Source organism: Oenanthe melanoleuca, chromosome 13, assembly GCF_029582105.1.
Source record: "Oenanthe melanoleuca isolate GR-GAL-2019-014 chromosome 13, OMel1.0, whole genome shotgun sequence".
In the NCBI taxonomy this organism is placed as follows: Eukaryota; Metazoa; Chordata; class Aves; order Passeriformes; family Muscicapidae; genus Oenanthe; species Oenanthe melanoleuca.
The window spans coordinates 3,381,680-3,398,197 of NC_079347.1; the positions used below are offsets into that span (position 1 = coordinate 3,381,680).

General features: G+C 49.9%; 1 protein-coding gene across 3 annotated transcripts in view; it reads left to right on the forward strand.

Moving 5' to 3' along the window:
* NR3C1 (nuclear receptor subfamily 3 group C member 1) overlaps positions 1-16,518 on the forward strand; it is a 63,104-nt gene that overhangs the window by 31,543 nt on the left and 15,043 nt on the right. For all 3 annotated transcript variants that reach the window (XM_056502573.1, XM_056502576.1, XM_056502575.1), the window contains exons 3-5: positions 6,610-6,773; positions 10,117-10,233; positions 16,150-16,419. In XM_056502573.1, the coding sequence (XP_056358548.1) occupies positions 6,610-6,773; positions 10,117-10,233; positions 16,150-16,419 (551 nt within the window). The remainder of the gene's footprint in view (positions 1-6,609; positions 6,774-10,116; positions 10,234-16,149; positions 16,420-16,518) is intronic.

The window sequence follows — 16,518 nt, forward strand, 5'->3', positions numbered from 1 at the left end:
GCTCTCTTGCTTTCTTTTACCCCCTTGCTCTTATTTCTTACTTCTCACTCTTTTACTCTTTATGCTCTACACTCTCTTATACCCACACTCTTATAATAAACTACAAACCTAAAAAACAAAAAATAAAAAGCTCCTAAGTCTGTCCAGCAACCGTCCAACCAACAATACTCCCCCCACATTTATCACTGAGGACATGCTTGTTGTGGAGACCAGCACTCCCAGCAAAACCATCCAGGTCTCCATTCAAACAGAAAATAGGAAAGAGAGCTGAAGAGTGGGTGGGTGAGGAGGTTACGTGGAGGAGGATTTGTGGCTTTGTGAGCAGCCAGCACCCCAGCACACCTTGGCTTGGGGTCTGCCACCATGGAGCTGTGCCTCTGGCCAGGGCTGGCTCTGCTGCAGAAATCCTGGGTTCTTACCAATTTACAGTCTCTTCAAAATGTAGTGAAAACATTTCAAGAGACAGAAGGACCAATGGTTCAGGTTCTCAGCAGAATGTCTTTCTGGAGTTATTTCCAATTGGCAAACACAGTTCTATTTTAGTAGTCATGACAAGTCTAGTGTCAACAGCCTTGGATTAAAATGTTTTCCTGCTTGAACTGAAAGCTACTTCCCTGCCTAAGAGGATATAAAAATAATTAATAGTTTCTCTAGTTAATGAAGAAATAAATAAACAATTCAAAAAATGTAATCAGGCAGTGTCCACAGCCTGGTGTTTACATTGTTCTCATTGCTGGAAGATAAGGAGGAGGCCCAGATGGCAGTGACATTGAGAATGGTTTCTTTACTCTCAGTTTGGTGGTACCACTTACACCAGGGAGTAATTTGCTCTTAGGATTCCATTCCCAGTAGCTGAGGTGAGGGGCAGGTGTGGTGCCACACTGGGTGTGTCAGGAGTGAGCTGTGTGTGGACAGGCTGTGATCCATCCCCTCCATCTCTGGTGAAGGTGGATCAGTGATTTTGGTTCCTGGAAGGGCTCCCCTTGTCCCTGTCTCACTGGAGTTGTTTCTCACAGGATCAGAGAGCCATGCCTGGTTTGGGTTGGGAGGGACCTCAAAAGCCACCCAGAGCCACCAGGGCAGGGACACCTCCCACTGTCCCACTGCTCCATCCCCATGTCCAGCCTGGCCTGGGCACTGCAGGGATCAGGGGCAGCCTCAGCTGCTCTGGGCACCTGTGCCAGCCCTGCCACCCTCCCAGGGGAGAATTTCTTCTCAAAAACTAACCTAAAACTACTCTTGAAAGTTCAATACTTCTGTGATTTTCATTTAACAATGCAAAGTTGCAGGAGGGTGGTGTATTTTTAAATCCCGTTGCAGTGTTGGCAGGTTCAGCACACGTGGCTGTGCCCGTTCTGTGTGCTGGGGAGCTGCTGGGGGCCAGAGCCCCTGCTCCTGTCCGTGTGTCCTGTCCGTGTGTCCTGTCCGTGTGTCCGTGTGTCTGTGTGTCCGTGTGCTCCTGTCCGTGTGTCCTGTCCGTGTGTCTGTGTGTCCGTGTGCTCCTGTCCGTGTGTCCTGTCTGTGTGTCCCTGTGTCCGTGTGTCCCTGTCTGTGTGTCTGTGTGTCCATGTGTCCGTGTGTCCTTGTCTGTGTGTCCCTGTTAATGTGTCTGTGTGTCTCTGTCCCTGTGTCTGTGTGTCCCTGTGTCTGTGTGTCCCTGCCCATGTGTCTGTGTGTCCATGTGTCTGTGTGTCCACGTGTCTGTGTGTCCATGTGTCCCTGTGTCCTTGTCTGTGTGTCTGTGTCCCTGTCCATGTGTCCCTGTGTCCATGTGTCCCTGTGTCCCTGTCCGTGTGTCCCTGTGTCTGTATGTCCCTGTGTCCGTGTGTCTTGTGTGTCCCTGTCTGTTTGTCCATGTTCATGTGTCCGTATGTCCCTGTGTCCGTATGTTCCTGTCCGTATGTCCCTGTCCGTGTGTCCGTGTGTCCGGCTGTGGCTGTGCCCATCCCCCCGCAGGACCCCGAGGCAGGAGCTGTCCCCACCCCCGGCCGTGCTGCAGTGACCCTTGAGCCGGGGTTGAAGTTCTGGTCAATGATTAACGTGCCGTGGCTTTAGTTAAACACCTTCATTTCTGCCGAGCTGGCTCCGGGCAGCGTCTTCCTAAAGCCTTCCCACTGCCCCCTTCAGTAACAGTTCCCATTCTTTATTAACAGTTCCCATTTCTTTATTAACATTTCCCATTTCTTCAGTAACATTTCCCATTGCCCCCTTCTATAACATTTCCCATTTCTTCAGTAACATTCCCCATTTCTTTATTAACATTTCCCATTTCACCCCTTCATTGACATTTCCCATTGCACCCCTTTATTAACATCCCCCATTTCACCCCTTCATTAACATTTCCTATTTCACCCCCTTTATTAAGGTTTTCTGTTTCACCCCCTTCATTAAGTTTTCTGTTTTGCCCCCATATGATCACACGACTGGAAGTGATAAACCCACCTATACAAATAAATAAAATCAGATTATATACAAATAGTTTCTGACAAACACATGGGAACGTACTGAGGTTTGTACCCCATACCAATACCTTGCCTCCCAAAACCAAATTTAATCAAAGATTTTACAGATTTAGAACCCTGAAAACTGGGAGGTTTTTTCCTCTCTCATCTCTGCTGCTTGATTTTTTTCTTTTATCTAGATAAGACTCATAGTTTATTGGGGTGTTGTTGTGTTGAAAGCAAGTTCTGTAAATACTGAAAGGCATTCTGTTATTACATTATCTCAGGGTGTAATTTCCTTGCCTTACCTCTTCCTTAGGAAGTGGTCATTTGCCTTTTGGTGTGTGTAACTCTAGGTGAGAGGCTGATGTGAGATGCTGGGCTGGAGCTGTGGCTGTTCCACAGGGGCTGTCTGGCAGCTCTCACAGCCCCAGTAAATATTGCCCTTATCTGATACAGCCAGGCTGGCAAGATATGCCTGCAGCCCGGATTAGATTGCTGGCTACTGCTTTATTCATCAATGTAATCATTTATTTTTAGTTTTCTAAGTCATATCATCTGTTTTCTTTCTCATATTACATTTTCTGTGGTGCTGGTACAGAATATGAGCCCTGTTTAAAAATTAAAGGTGGCTGAAAAGTTTCAGTGGAATATGTTTGGCACTGTCATGGTTTCCCTGACAGCTGATGAATGTTTCCTTAAAAACGCTTTTGTCAGAAATTTGAGAGGTATAAAGAGTTTTATTTTTGTATCTAAATTAGCTGTCTTCAAAACTATACATAGAAAGATGTTTCCATCTTTTTCTAGTTTTAATAATTTCAATGAAGCAGAGTTCTCAAGTTATATATTCACTATTTAAACTCATAACTCTCAGCCTGTACTTCAGTGTTTAATCTGAGATATTTAGTCTTAGAAAAGGAGTAACTGGGCCTAAACCTTTAGAGAAAAAAGGCATCTTAGAGCAGCCAGACAGTAACTGCTGCTTGTAGAAGGGGTATTGCTTGGTTTTGAGGTAAGTATTGACATTTTGAATTGGGTTTTTTTGCATATGACAGTCTAAAAGCAGAGAAACAAATTTCTCTATCCAAATATATCAGTAAGCTGGGAGAGAAGGAAAAAAAAATTAATGCGTGTCACATGAAAGGAAGCAAAGTTTGAGGTCAGAATTGTGATGATTAGACAGGTGTGAGAGCAAAGGACCAAGGATGGCTCTGCTCCTGAAGTCCCCCTGGAGCAGCAGCACAGCTGGAACAGATGTGCACGGAGCCCTCAGCTGCCTCCCAGAGCTCTGCCCTGCAGCCCTGGAGCGGCAGGGACAGGGCTGGGGGTCCCTCTGTCCCTGCAGGCTGTGACTGAGCTGGGAGCTCCTGGGGAAGGCAGAGGGCAGGGAGGCTGTGACTGAGCTGTGTGCTCCTGGGGAAGGCAGAGGGCAGGGAGGCTGTTCTGAGCTGTGTGCTCCTGGGGAAGGCAGAGGGCAGGGAGGCTGTGACTGAGCTGGGAGCTCCTGGGGAAGGCAGAGGGCAGGGAGGCTGTGACTGAGCTGGGAGCTCCTGGGGAAGGCAGAGGGCAGGGAGGCTGTGACTGAGGCTCTGTGCTCCTGGGGAAGGCAGAGGGCAGGGAGGCTGTGACAGGCTGTGTGCTCCTGGGGAAGGCAGAGGGCAGGGAGGCTGTGACTGAGGCTCTGTGCTCCTGGGGAAGGCAGAGGGCAGGGAGGCTGTGACAGGCTGTGTGCTCCTGGGGAAGGCAGAGGGCAGGGAGGCTGTGACAGGCTGTGTGCTCCTGGGGAAGGCAGAGGGCAGGGAGGCTGTGACAGGCTGTGTGCTCCTGGGGAAGGCAGAGGGCAGGGAGGCTGTTCTGAGCTGGGAGCTCCTGGGGAAGGCAGAGGGCAGGGAGGCTGTGACAGGCTGTGTGCTCCTGGGGAAGGCAGAGGGCAGGGAGGCTGTTCTGAGCTGGGAGCTCCTGGGGAAGGCAGAGGGCAGGGAGGCTGTTCTGAGCTGTGTGCTCCTGGGGAAGGCAGAGGGCAGGGAGGCTGTGACTGAGCTGTGTGCTCCTGGGGAAGGCAGAGGGCAGGGAGGCTGTGACAGGCTGTGTGCTCCTGGGGAAGGCAGAGGGCAGGGAGGCTGTGACAGGCTGTGTGCTCCTGGGGAAGGCAGAGGGCAGGGAGGCTGTGACTGAGCTGGGAGCTCCTGGGGAAGGCAGAGGGCAGGGAGGCTGTGACAGGCTGTGTGCTCCTGCGGGCATCAGGGGTGGCACTGGCTCGGGTTGCAGTGCCAGGCTGGGCTGTGCACCAGGGCTGGTTAGAGCTCTTTGGCAGAGCTGTGCCATGGCTGCTGGGCAGGGATGAGCCAGCAGTGACCCTGGGGCTGGCAGAGCTCTGGGGAGCATTCCACAGATACTTGCTGAGCACACAGCAGCAATGTGACAGATTTCACTTCTCTTCCAAGTTCTGGAAAGAAGCATTCTTGCCTTTGGGAGAAGAGGGGCCGTTTTCTTCCCTTCTTCCCTCAAGTTTGACTCCTTCTCCTCCATTCCCTCTGCCAGCCTTTCCTGCTGGTGGCTTTGCACCACCCTTGCTCTGCTCTTTGCTCTGCTCTCCCCCTGCTCTGCAGCACGTTCTGTCTGCTGCTTTCCCTCCTGCTCAGCCCTCTCTGCCCTGAGGCACAGCTCAGCTTCTCCCTCTGGTTTTGGGGGTCTGCACATCCTACAGGTCTTTGCCTGCCTGTGCTGTCTCATTTTCCCCCATAACACAAGTAATTTTCACTTCTCTCTGCCTTCTGGTTCCATTTTTGTCAAAGTGAGAACTTCATTGACACATTTATTGTGGTTTGACTTTGATCCCTCTGTGTTTGAGTGGGAGGATCCTGCTCCTTGTCTTTTGGTTGCCTCAATCCCTGTAGGAAAGAACAAACACAAAGTCCTTTGGATGCATGGATGGATGGGGAGGGGATGGATGGATCTCTGGGGATGGGACATATGGACCTGTGCAAAAGCAGAGCTCCCAGGTGCTGGAATGTCTTCATTTGGGATGGAATTTGAAGGTTTGCGTGAGCGTGTTGGAGCTGTGAGGTTTTTTAAATGTGTGACCAAATCTGCTCATTCTTCCTTGAGGAGAGGAAAAGGAATTTTCCATGCAAAAGCCATCCCACATACAAATGTTAAAGCCCACATCAGGGAACGTGGATGGTCTGGAGAGCTTCCAAAGAGAGGCACCAAAACCTTAAATAAAAGTGTCATTTTTCTAACTTCATCTGGAGAGTGGCTGGAACCCTGGTGAACAGGATTTTCTGTGAAAATCAGTTTCAAGTGAAGCAGGCAGTGTAGAGATCGTGTTTTAGGAGTTTCAGACTTAGTTGGAAATCCCAGAATAGCTGGGGGTGGAAGGGATCTCTGGAAGGGACCTCATCCAGTCCAGCCCCTGGCAAGGCAGGGTCACCTGGAGCAGGGGACAAGGACCATGGAAGGAAGTTGTTCCTCTGGCAGGTGTGGAGCTGGCTGAGCTCAGCGAGCTGAGCCTTGCAGGGCTGTGGGGCAGGGCCATTTCTGGGGTGCAGCTCTGTAAGATCATCCCCTAAGCACTGCTGGGTCAGCCCCGAGGGTCAGGAGCAGCTCCAAGGTGATTACGATGGATTGTTTGTTGTTCTAAGAGGGATTTGGTTTTTTTTCCTTGTAGCTGGGCTGGGTGTTTACATCCAGATCCTGAAATGGGGAATATTTCTCACTCTTCTCCCAAGCTGCTGGGTGCAGTGATGACTTGCTGCTGTGAATATTGGTTACTGCATGGCCCAATTTGCAGAGCTTCTTGCATAACACCCTCCCAGCAGAGCAGGCAGTGGTGCTGCTGGGAAGGGAGCCCTGCTGCAGACTGCAGGGAATGTGGCAGTAATGGAAACAATATGGAGCAAGAACGTGGTTTAAGAGTCAATTTTAAAGGCTGGGGTAATTGTGCAAGAAACTTGGCTTCAGGAATGTGTAAGGGAAGGAATCCTGATGCAGCCAAATAGGCCGTGAAAAATCCCCTCAGCTTTTCTTGGGTTTTACAGAAGTCCTTGTTTAACTGTTCCTGTGTGCAGAGCTCTGCCACCAGGGCTGGGGACAAACCACTGCTGGCAGGTGCCAGCCCTGTGTTGGCCTCTTCCCCAGTTAAAGGTGTTGTTCTGCTTTGTTTCAGCCCTGGAATGAGGTCAGATGTAAGCTCTTCTCCATCCACAACCTCAGCAACCACGGGACCACCTCCCAAGCTGTGCCTGGTGTGCTCTGACGAGGCCTCCGGGTGCCACTACGGTGTCCTGACGTGTGGCAGCTGCAAAGTCTTCTTCAAAAGGGCAGTGGAAGGTAGGACCTGCTTGCAGAGATAAAATCCCCACTCATACCATCCATTTTCAAACCCAGCATCCTTGGTTTTGCTAGAATCCTGCTGAACATCCCATCCATTAGATCACTGATCTTGTCATAGTAAATCACATTGATAATGGTGCATTATCCAAATGTGGATTCCATTCACATGGCTAAAAGGCTCCCATTCACTCTGTGTAAAAGAATTTATTGTTGTCTTGGCTTTTGTCTCTTGCATTTTCTTTCACTGTTGTTTTTGTTTATTTGTCCCATATTTATACAAATATTTGTCTGTGTGCAATAGATTTATAAAGTTTGTGATTTTTCAATTTAAGGTTAGTTGGTTTGTGTAGAAAACTTACATGGAACTCAGTAAATCTGTTGTGTGTGAGGTTATTGTCATTTTTCCTGTAAACAGTGTTGGTTGAATTGCATCCATGTCCCTGGGTGTTACTTGCAGGGACACTGGGTACCAGGGTGTGGGGTTGGGTCACTGAGATTTCTCTCCAGTTGTGATTAGAGAAAATCATTCTGGAACACAGAGATGATGGAGAGCTGATGTGAACAAGGACTGTGTGATTTTTGGGTGCATCAGTAGCCAATTTGTGAGGGACTAGGATGTGCTTGATCTTGATCTTGATCTTGATCTTGATCTTGATCTTGATCTTGATCTTGATCTTGAAGTTGTGCCTCAAGATCTGCCTGCTTCAGTGTCACATGCAAAAAACTGGAGCATATTCCCAGTGTTTCTGGGAAGATGGTGATTCCTTGGCTCTGAAGAGCATCTTTCTTAGTTCTGGCCCTCAGGGTTTCCTGTCTTGTGCCTCCCTCGTGCAGCCCTCTCTGAACCAGGCTTTCTCTGACATTTGCTGGGCTCACTGGAGGGGAGGGAAGGCTCCTGCCCCAGGCAGCCACCACTCCTCAGGAGCAGCTCCTCCCCAGTTCCGGGCTCAGCAGGGCCGTGGCAGCTCCATGGAAGGGCAGAGCCCCTCAGGGTTCAGGAAGGTCAGGTTCCTGTCGTGGTGCCTGCTGCTCAGAGGGTGTTGGGTGTGGGAGCTGAGTGTGGCAAGGCAGTTTGAGCTCCAGTGCCAGGCAGGAATCACCTGTACCTTGGATTAAATCATGGTCACCAGAGATCCCTCAGAAGATTGTGAGGCAGCTGGATGTGTGCCACAGCCATGGGTTTGCCTGTTCTCAAGCCTAAATAAATCACAAGTGTATTGATACAGGAAGGAATCACCCCAGTGATTCTTTTTTGTTGTTTTGACACACCATAAATCAGCTGTCTTGATATTAAAAATGTCAGCAGGCTTGTGGCAGTCAGTTCCTCAAGGCTCACCTCTGCTTCCATTTTGATTGTGCCACAAATTAATTCACTTTTCACACAATCCCAGAATCATTAAGGTTGGAAAAGACCAGGATCATCAAGTGCAGCCTTTGATCTATACCACCATGTCAGCTGGGCCATGGCACCAAGGACTGAGCACCCTAAATCCTCCCATTGATGTCATGGATGTTTGCAGGACTCTTTCCAGTCTTCACTTTAAGGAACAAATAATTTGGTTTTGTCTTTTATAGGCATTTTTCTTATTAGGAACACGTGTAAAAAGAATTTGTTCTGCAATATCCTTTTTATTAGTGGCTGCCAGGCACCTGTTAGTGCTCAGATCAAGCTGACTCTGCACACTCATTATCCAGCCTTTAGCCAAAGCCCTTTTTTCCACCTTTGCCTCCAGGTCTGTGTAGTGGGACAGAAATAGTCACAGAAACTGGAAGTGTCAGTGTCTAGGAAGTCAGTGTAAAGTGCATTTTTTCAGCAAGGAGTAGAACCAGAGGAGAGGAAGGGTGAAGGTGGAAGGGGATGGGGATGGGATTGGGATGGGGATGGGATTGGCCAGCCTCTGAAAAACAGCCCTGTGTGCCCCAGATCCCCCTGGAAACACCTGCATTGGCTCACTCCTGGTTCTTACCAGGGTGTTTGTGGAGTGTCTGGGTTTGAGCAGCACAGAGAACCAGAGCACAGAGTTCCTTTGGCACATCCCTGGGCAGCAGGCAGACGTGGAGCACCAACTTCCCTTCATTTTCCCCCAAAATGGTCGTGTGACAGGAGAGCTCTGATATAATATAACACAAAATAGTGCAACTTGCTGCTAGTAAAGGCCAGAATAGGTGAGCAAGACACAAGCATTGTAGTACAAGGCACCAGGCAGCACTGGCACGTGGGCATCAGTTCATGTTCCATGTGTGTTTCTGGGTGTTAGGGTGCTGATGGCACCAGAATGGTGATTTGAGGAGCTGTTGTCTGAATTAATTAAACACAAAGCTGGCACAGGGGTCAGGAAGGCTCCTCTTCCCCAAGTGGAAGAGGTGGAGGGGGCACTCAGAAAAACATTCCTTGGAAAACCAACTTGCACACTTCACAGAGGTTTGGCCAAAGCCATAGGAATGAACTCTGCATGCCCATAATTTTCACAGCTGACTTGTAAGAAATTCCTTCTCCAAGCTGTTTTCCTGTGAGAAAACTCTTGGACTCTTCTGTTAATAACTCAGTATTTGGAAAATCTCACAATATTGTACTGTCAGTACTTTGCACTACAGTGTTAAAGCCCAGGCTGCAGCTTTCTGCTCCCTGGGAAAACATGCTCCTTGACCCCTGTCTGGGAGATGGATCTGTTCTTTGGTAATACCTTTCCCTAAATAAGTTCCATGCAGACATTCATTCACTCACATAACTCATTTAATTAAGAATAGATACTTCTGTTGCCTGGTCTAAACAGCTAAGAAATACAGTAATTTTATTTATGTACTTCAGCTTGTCGTGTTTTCAGGGCCAGTTTTGCTCTGAATCTGAATCCATTAAAATGTCAAAGAATTTGGTTTGTCCATGTCAGGCTGTGAGTTACAGGAAGGTTCCATGACTGTCCAGCTGATGTGTCTGTGCTCTGTAGAAATGTCTATAAGTGTTTTCTCAGAATGAGTTTGTGCACATTATTTATGTCTCTTGTCAAACTATTCAGAGAAATGGGAAAGATGCTGTAAAAATGAAAATACATTAAATGTGAAAATGCTGTAGAAGGTGGCTTTGGTAAATGCAAGAGGAAATAATTTTAAAAATAGAAGTTGCCTGATGTTAACAAATAGAAAATAATGTTTGTACCTGAATGGTTTGAGGTCTAAACACAAGAGTTGGGTTTGGGTGTGAGGTCAGGTGGGTTCTGGTGTTTTTGCAGGGCAGCGGGTGAAGGTTTTTCTGGTCCCTGCTGTGCCTGGAGGGTGGCTGAGGGGGTCTGTGCCCTGGGGCTGACGTTTGTCTGTCTGTCTGTGCATCTGTGTTTGTGCCCAGGGCAGCACAATTACCTGTGTGCCGGCAGGAACGACTGCATCATCGACAAGATCCGCAGGAAGAACTGCCCCGCCTGCCGCTACCGCAAGTGTCTGCAGGCAGGCATGAACCTGGAAGGTACCGGGCACGGTGGGCTGGGCTGGGCTGGGCTGGGCTGGGCTGGGCTGGGCTGGGCTGGGCATGAACCTGGAAGGTACCGGGCAGGCTGGGCTGGGCTGGGCTGGGCTGGGCAGGGTGGGCTGGGCATGAACCTGGAAGGTACGGGGCAGGCTGGGCTGGGCTGGGCAGGCTGGGCAGGCTGGGCTGGGTGGGCTGGGCTGGGCTGGCTGGGCTGGGCTGGGCTGGGCTGGGCTGGGCTGGGCATGAACCTGGAAGGTACGGGGCAGGCTGGGCTGGGCTGGGCTGGGCTGGGCAGGGTGGGCTGGGCTGGGCTGGGCTGGGCTGGGCTGGGCATGAACCTGGAAGGTACGGGGCACGGTGGGCTGGGCTGGGCTGGGCGGGGCTGGGCTGGGCATGAACCTGGAAGGTACCGGGCACGGTGGGCTGGGCTGGGCTGGGCTGGGCTGGGCATGAACCTGGAAGGTACCGGGCAGGGTGGGCTGGGCAGGCTGGGCTGGGCTGGGCTGGGCTGGGCTGGGCTGGGCTGGGCATGAACCTGGAAGGTACCGGGCAGGGTGGGCTGGGCAGGCTGGGCTGGGCTGGGCTGGGCTGGGCTGGGCTGGGCTGGGCATGAACCTGGAAGGTACCGGGCAGGGTGGGCTGGGCAGGCTGGGCTGGGCTGGGCTGGGCTGGGCTGGGCAGGGCTGGGCTGGGCTGGGGCTGTGGGCACTGCTGGGGCTGGGACTGCAGCTGGGCTGGGCTGGGCTGGGCTGTGGGCACTGCTGGGGCTGGGCTGGGACTGTGAGTACTGCTGGGGCTGGGACTGCAGCTGGGCTGTGTGTGTGGGCACTGTTGGGGCAGGGCTGGCAGCACTGCAGCCTGAGCTGCATTTTTGGGCATTGCAGCCAAGGCTGGCTGTACACTGCAAGAGAGGCAGCAGTGTTGGAGGTGCAGGGTTCATTCCTCTCTGAGTGTGAGACAGCAGAACAGCTGGGAACACCTGGAGGGAGGTGTAACACCTGCAGGAGGGTGTGCTGAGTGACCTGGCACTGACACCAGGGGGGACAGGGATGGGAGTGGGGATTGCATCTTCCAGCTGAAGGAAATTGAAGCACTTTTGTTCATACTGTGGATACTTCTTAAACACCTGTCAAAAGTTCTCCAGAAAACATTGGTTAAATTTAACATGGCACCACATGGTTGTTCTCTGCTGAGTCCTGAATGACTGGTGAGAGTCTGAAGGCCACATCAGCCAGAGATTCAGCAGCAGTTGTAAAATGGCATAAAACACTTTTATTAGTGTCAGCTTCATTTTATGTTTGCTGTTTCTCCCCGAGCAGCAGAGATTAACACAGCACTTACCAGTGCAGTTATCCTGGTGGTACCTGTACAATCAAAACTGTCAGATAAAATAAAAATGTCAAAGATGTGTGTGTCAGCTCCAAGGATGAGCAGAATTGCCTCTGAGTCAGTGCTAATACCCTTGGTGAGGTGGAAGTGGTAGGTTGAAGAGGCCCATGAAGCACAGACTGTGTCAGCACATCCTGCCCCTGTGCTCCAGCCTGGCTCAGGGGCACAGCCCCCCTTCTCTGGCTGGCCCTGCCCTCCCAGGCACGTCCCCTCCTCAGGGAGGCTGCCATGGTGCTGCTCCCTTTGCTACTGCTGAGCTCCTGTCGTGTCTGTGTGCAGGAGGGGAGGCTGCAGCCAAAACCTCCAGTAATGGCTTCTGAAATCAATCCCTAAAGGACACTCAGTGTCTCACAAAAGCAGGATTTAGGTTTTGCACTCTCCCAGGGGGCTGCACCTCATCCTTCAGAGGTCAGAGCAGGACAGGCCCCTTGCCTGGCCCTGGTGTCCCTGGGGACAGGTCATTGCCCTGCTGGTGTGGCTGGGCCAAGGACACGTCACAGCAGAGCCCAAAGGCAGCTTAAATCATGCCAAACCCCCAGCTCTGCTTTGGGGTGGAAAAGAATGCATTTTGGTTAAGGCTGATTTGTGTTTTTTCTCTTTGTGGTTGTTTTCAGAATAGATCAGTGACATTCAGATATTTATCTGTTGGAGAAGTGCTGAGCAGCTCTCAGCAGGTTTGGTGCTCCCATTGTGAGCTTTGCCCTGCTGCTTCCCTTGCAGTGGCTCCAGGACATGGGACCAGAGGATTGTGGAGAGCTTTGGGCTGGGAGTGTCAGAGCTGATCAGCCCCACCCTCCCCAGCCCAGGTCACTCCTGGCCCTGTGTGCAGCACAGAAAATGCAGTGGGGCTCTTGCCACTGCTCCACATGCAGGCTGGAGCCCTTCCAGAGCAGTTTGCCTGAATTTTGCCACAGGGAATCCTGGGGAATAGGGAGGTTTTGGAGGATGGATTTTGTTATATAAGTTGTTGGAGAAAGTGGGGAGAGGGGAGCTTTTATGGCTGAGAGGGAAAAGGAATCTAGAAATTCAGCAGCACAAAGTGGAAGAACCCAGAGTTGTGTGAAAAGGCGAAAAACACCCTGAAAACAAAGAATTTTGGGAGAGATCTGAACAGATGGAGAAGTGGTCATGCAGAAAAGCAAACTGGGAGGTAGCATAAAGTGCAGAAGAGAGTAAAATCCAGTTTCTTTTATCTTGTCTATTTTAGGGTCCCAGTTCAGGAATGACTGTTGTTTAAGAGAGAATTAAATTTGCATGGTTTTTAGACAGTAATTTCTTTTTGAAAAGTCCCCAGCTGCATCCTCAGTGCATAAGCAGTGGTTATAGCAGAGCAGTGAATGGTCAGGAGAGATCCCAGTGTCCACCAGTCCTTGGCCCCTTGCCCCTTCCTGCTGCACTTTTCCCAGGAGCCTGTCCTGTTCTGGGTATCTCTGTTTGTAGTACCTACAGTGGATTTCACTGCTAGGTATTGGTTAACTAATTAATTTTTAAATTCATTCATTCATTCTGTCATGCAGTATTTTCATTGACCTGTTCTTGTTGTGAGTTAAAAGTGGCCCTTTCTGGTCATTGGATAATTTCCTGTTAGTCTTTTTTACCATAATTTACCATAATAATAATAATAATAATAATAATAATAATAATAATAATAATAATAATAATAATAATAATAATAATGACTTTTTTACCATGAAGTCACTAAGGTTGGAAAAGACCTCAAGTCCACAGCACCCCTTTGGCCCTGCTTATCATCCCTTTCTGGAACTTTCTTTTTTCTGTTCCATGTTCTTGGGGGTGTGGGTGAGTGGAAAAACATGAAACTATCAAGCTGCAGGTAGCAGAGATTTGCACAGCACAATGATGATATTCTGTGCTCCAGCCTTTATTTCCCTGAGTTCTCATTTCCGCTCCCTCCGTTAATTGCTGTTCCTTGGCACCCTTTCTCTCGGTGATGTGCTGGAAGAAAAGATTTATTGTTAGGTTTTGTGCCCCTGAAAAAACAGTCTCATCATTTTTTTTGGCTTTTCATGCCCAATTTTACAGTTAAACTTGGCAATTAATTAGTTTTTTCTGCAGTCTTCGCTTGGGATTTATTTCAGTTTTTTGGAGGAATCTTTAGTTCTTTCTCATTGTGTGCCTGCAGTGGGCTGGTTCTGGCTGCCAGTTTGGGAGGGCAGTGCCCACCTGGCTCAGGTGCCCACCTGGCTCAGGTGCTGGGGCCATCTGCCCCCAGGCAGGAGGAGGAAGCCTCTGCAGCCTGCAGGAGGTTGGGGCTTGGGGGGTTTTGTCTATTTTGAACAGAAAATCTTGGCTGCTTTTCTCTCCATGCTGAGTTTATCTGTGGGGGTTATCTCCTGTAACTGCCCTCAGGAGCTGGCTTTAAATTAGTGGTCTTTTTATTACTTGAAAATTAATTGCAAAGAAATATATTAGCTCAATCTTTTTTTTTTTTTTTGTGAGGTACAGCTATATATCTAAGTCAGGACTGGTAACAGCCTGATAAAAATTCTTGCACAATAATTTGTCTTATCAGATCTGTTTATTTTGATTATAATTTTATCAGGCTTTCTGGGCTGGAAATGCTCCATCCAGGTGTCTGCAGGAAGGCACGTGCTTCTAAATTTAAGTCAGAGCAGCTCATTTGCTCTTCAGAACACGGATAAAGGGGCAAAAAAAAGCCAGAATATGCAAGGATTTTGAAGCAGCCATTTCCAAATTGAGAATAACAAGAAACTCTTTGCTCCAAGGAAACAACTGTTGCTATTCCCTCATGGCAGGCTTGGCACGTGTGGCCAGCCTGCAAAATTTGGGGAAAATTCTCCTTTGCACAGCGAGTTCATGTGGCTGCCTGCATCCAGGAGAGCCAGAGCCAAGCAGGAGACTCCACCAGGGACAAGATGCTCATAAAATTGTTGCTGCAACTTTTTTGTAGTTTACAGTTAACATCTCTGTGTGGTGTTTTATTTATTTGGCGAATGGGTTTTATGGTTTAATTACAGACAGTGATTTATATGCAAGAGAGCTGGCAAGAGAAAAAGCTCCTCCTGCCCAGCATTTAAAAAAAAAACAACCCTGTTTTCCCTGGCTCAAGAGATCCAGTAACTTTTTACCCATTAAATACATTTTTTCTCCTTTCTTTTGCCTAGTTTCTATGCTTGGTATTTAAAGGAACTTTTAAAGTGTGCAGTCCTGCAGATATTTTTAGTGGTGGGACTGAGCTTTATATTTTAGGGTTTGTCTTGAATTTTAGGGTCAGCCTTGTATTTTAGGGTCAGTCTTGAATTTTAGGGCTGGTCTTGTATTTTAGGATCAGTCTTGTAAGGAACCTGCAGACATTACTGAACATTTGGAAGCATGGGCATAAATGTGGCTTTTATTAAAATGTAAAATATTATTGTGTGCAGTCCTGCAGATATTTACAGTGGTGGGATTGAGCTTTATATTTTAGGGTCAACCTTGTATTTTAGGGTCAGCTTTGTATTTTAGGGTTGGTCTTGAATTTTAGGGTCAGCCTTAAATTTTAGGCTCAGCTCTGTATTTTAGGGTCGGCCTTGTATTTTAGGATTGGCCTTGTATTTTAGGATCAGCCTTCAATTTTAGGATCAGCTCTGTATTTTAGGGTTGGCTTTGTATTTTAGGGTCAGCCTTGTTTTTTAGGGTCAGCCTTGGATTTTAGGGTCAGCCTTGAATTTTAGGGTTGGCCTTGAATTTTAGGGTCAGCCTTGGATTTTAGGGTTGACCTCGTATTTTAGGGTCAGCCTTGTAAGGAACCTGCAGACATTACCAAACATTTGGAAGCATGGGTATAAATGTGGCTTTTATTAAAACAGAACATTATTTTCACTGCAGTTTGCTCGGAGCGAATGGGAACCCCTGCCTTTGGCACCAGTGCCGTGCAGGTTTCAGTGCCGTGCTGCCAGCCCTGGGGAGGGGAGCAGCATTTCCCTGCTGTGTTTCCAGCCCTGGGGAGGGGAGCAGCATTTCCCTGCTGTGTTTCCAGCCCTGGGGAGGGGAGCAGCATTTCCCTGCTGTGTTTCCAGCCTGGGGAGGGGAGCAGCATTTCCCCAATGTGTTTCCAGCCCTGGGGAGGGGAGCAGCATTTCCCGCTGTGTTTCCAGCCCTGGGGAGGGGAGCAGCATTTCCCTGCTGTGTTTCCAGCCCTGGGGAGGGGAGCAGCATTTCCCTGCTGTGTTTCCAGCCTGGGGAGGGGAGCAGCATTTCCCCAATGTGTTTCCAGCCCTGGGGAGGGGAGCAGCATTTCCCTGCTGTGTTTCCAGCCCTGGGGAGGGGAGCAGCATTTCCCTGCTGTGTTTCCAGCCGTGGGGAGCAGCATTTCCCGCTGTGTTTCCCCTGCTGTGTTTCCAGCCCTGGGGAGGGGAGCAGCATTTCCCTGCTGTGTTTCCAGCCCTGGGGAGGGGAGCAGCATTTCCCCGCTGTGTTTCCAGCCCTGGGGAGGGGAGCAGCATTTCCCCGCTGTGCTTCCCCCCGTGCCCATTTCTCACTGTGCCCTGCCCACGTTCACAGCCAGGAAGACGAAGAAGAAGATGAAGGGGCTGCAGGCGGGCGGCGCGCGCGAGGCGCCGGAGGCGGCGGGCAGCAAGAGCCTGGTGCCAGCCTCGCTGCCCCAGCTCACACCCACCCTGGTGTCCCTGCTCGAGGTCATCGAGCCCGAGGTGCTCTACTCGGGCTACGACAGCTCCCTGCCCGACTCCAGCTGGAGGATCCTCTCCACCCTCAACATGCTCGGCGGCCGCCAGGTGGTCGCTGCCGTCAAGTGGGCGAAGGCGATCCCAGGTGATGCAGGGGGGGGGAGAGGGGCTGGGGAGGGACAGGTGGACAGATGGACATGGGGATGGACAGGTGGACATGGGGATGGACAGACACAGGGGAGGG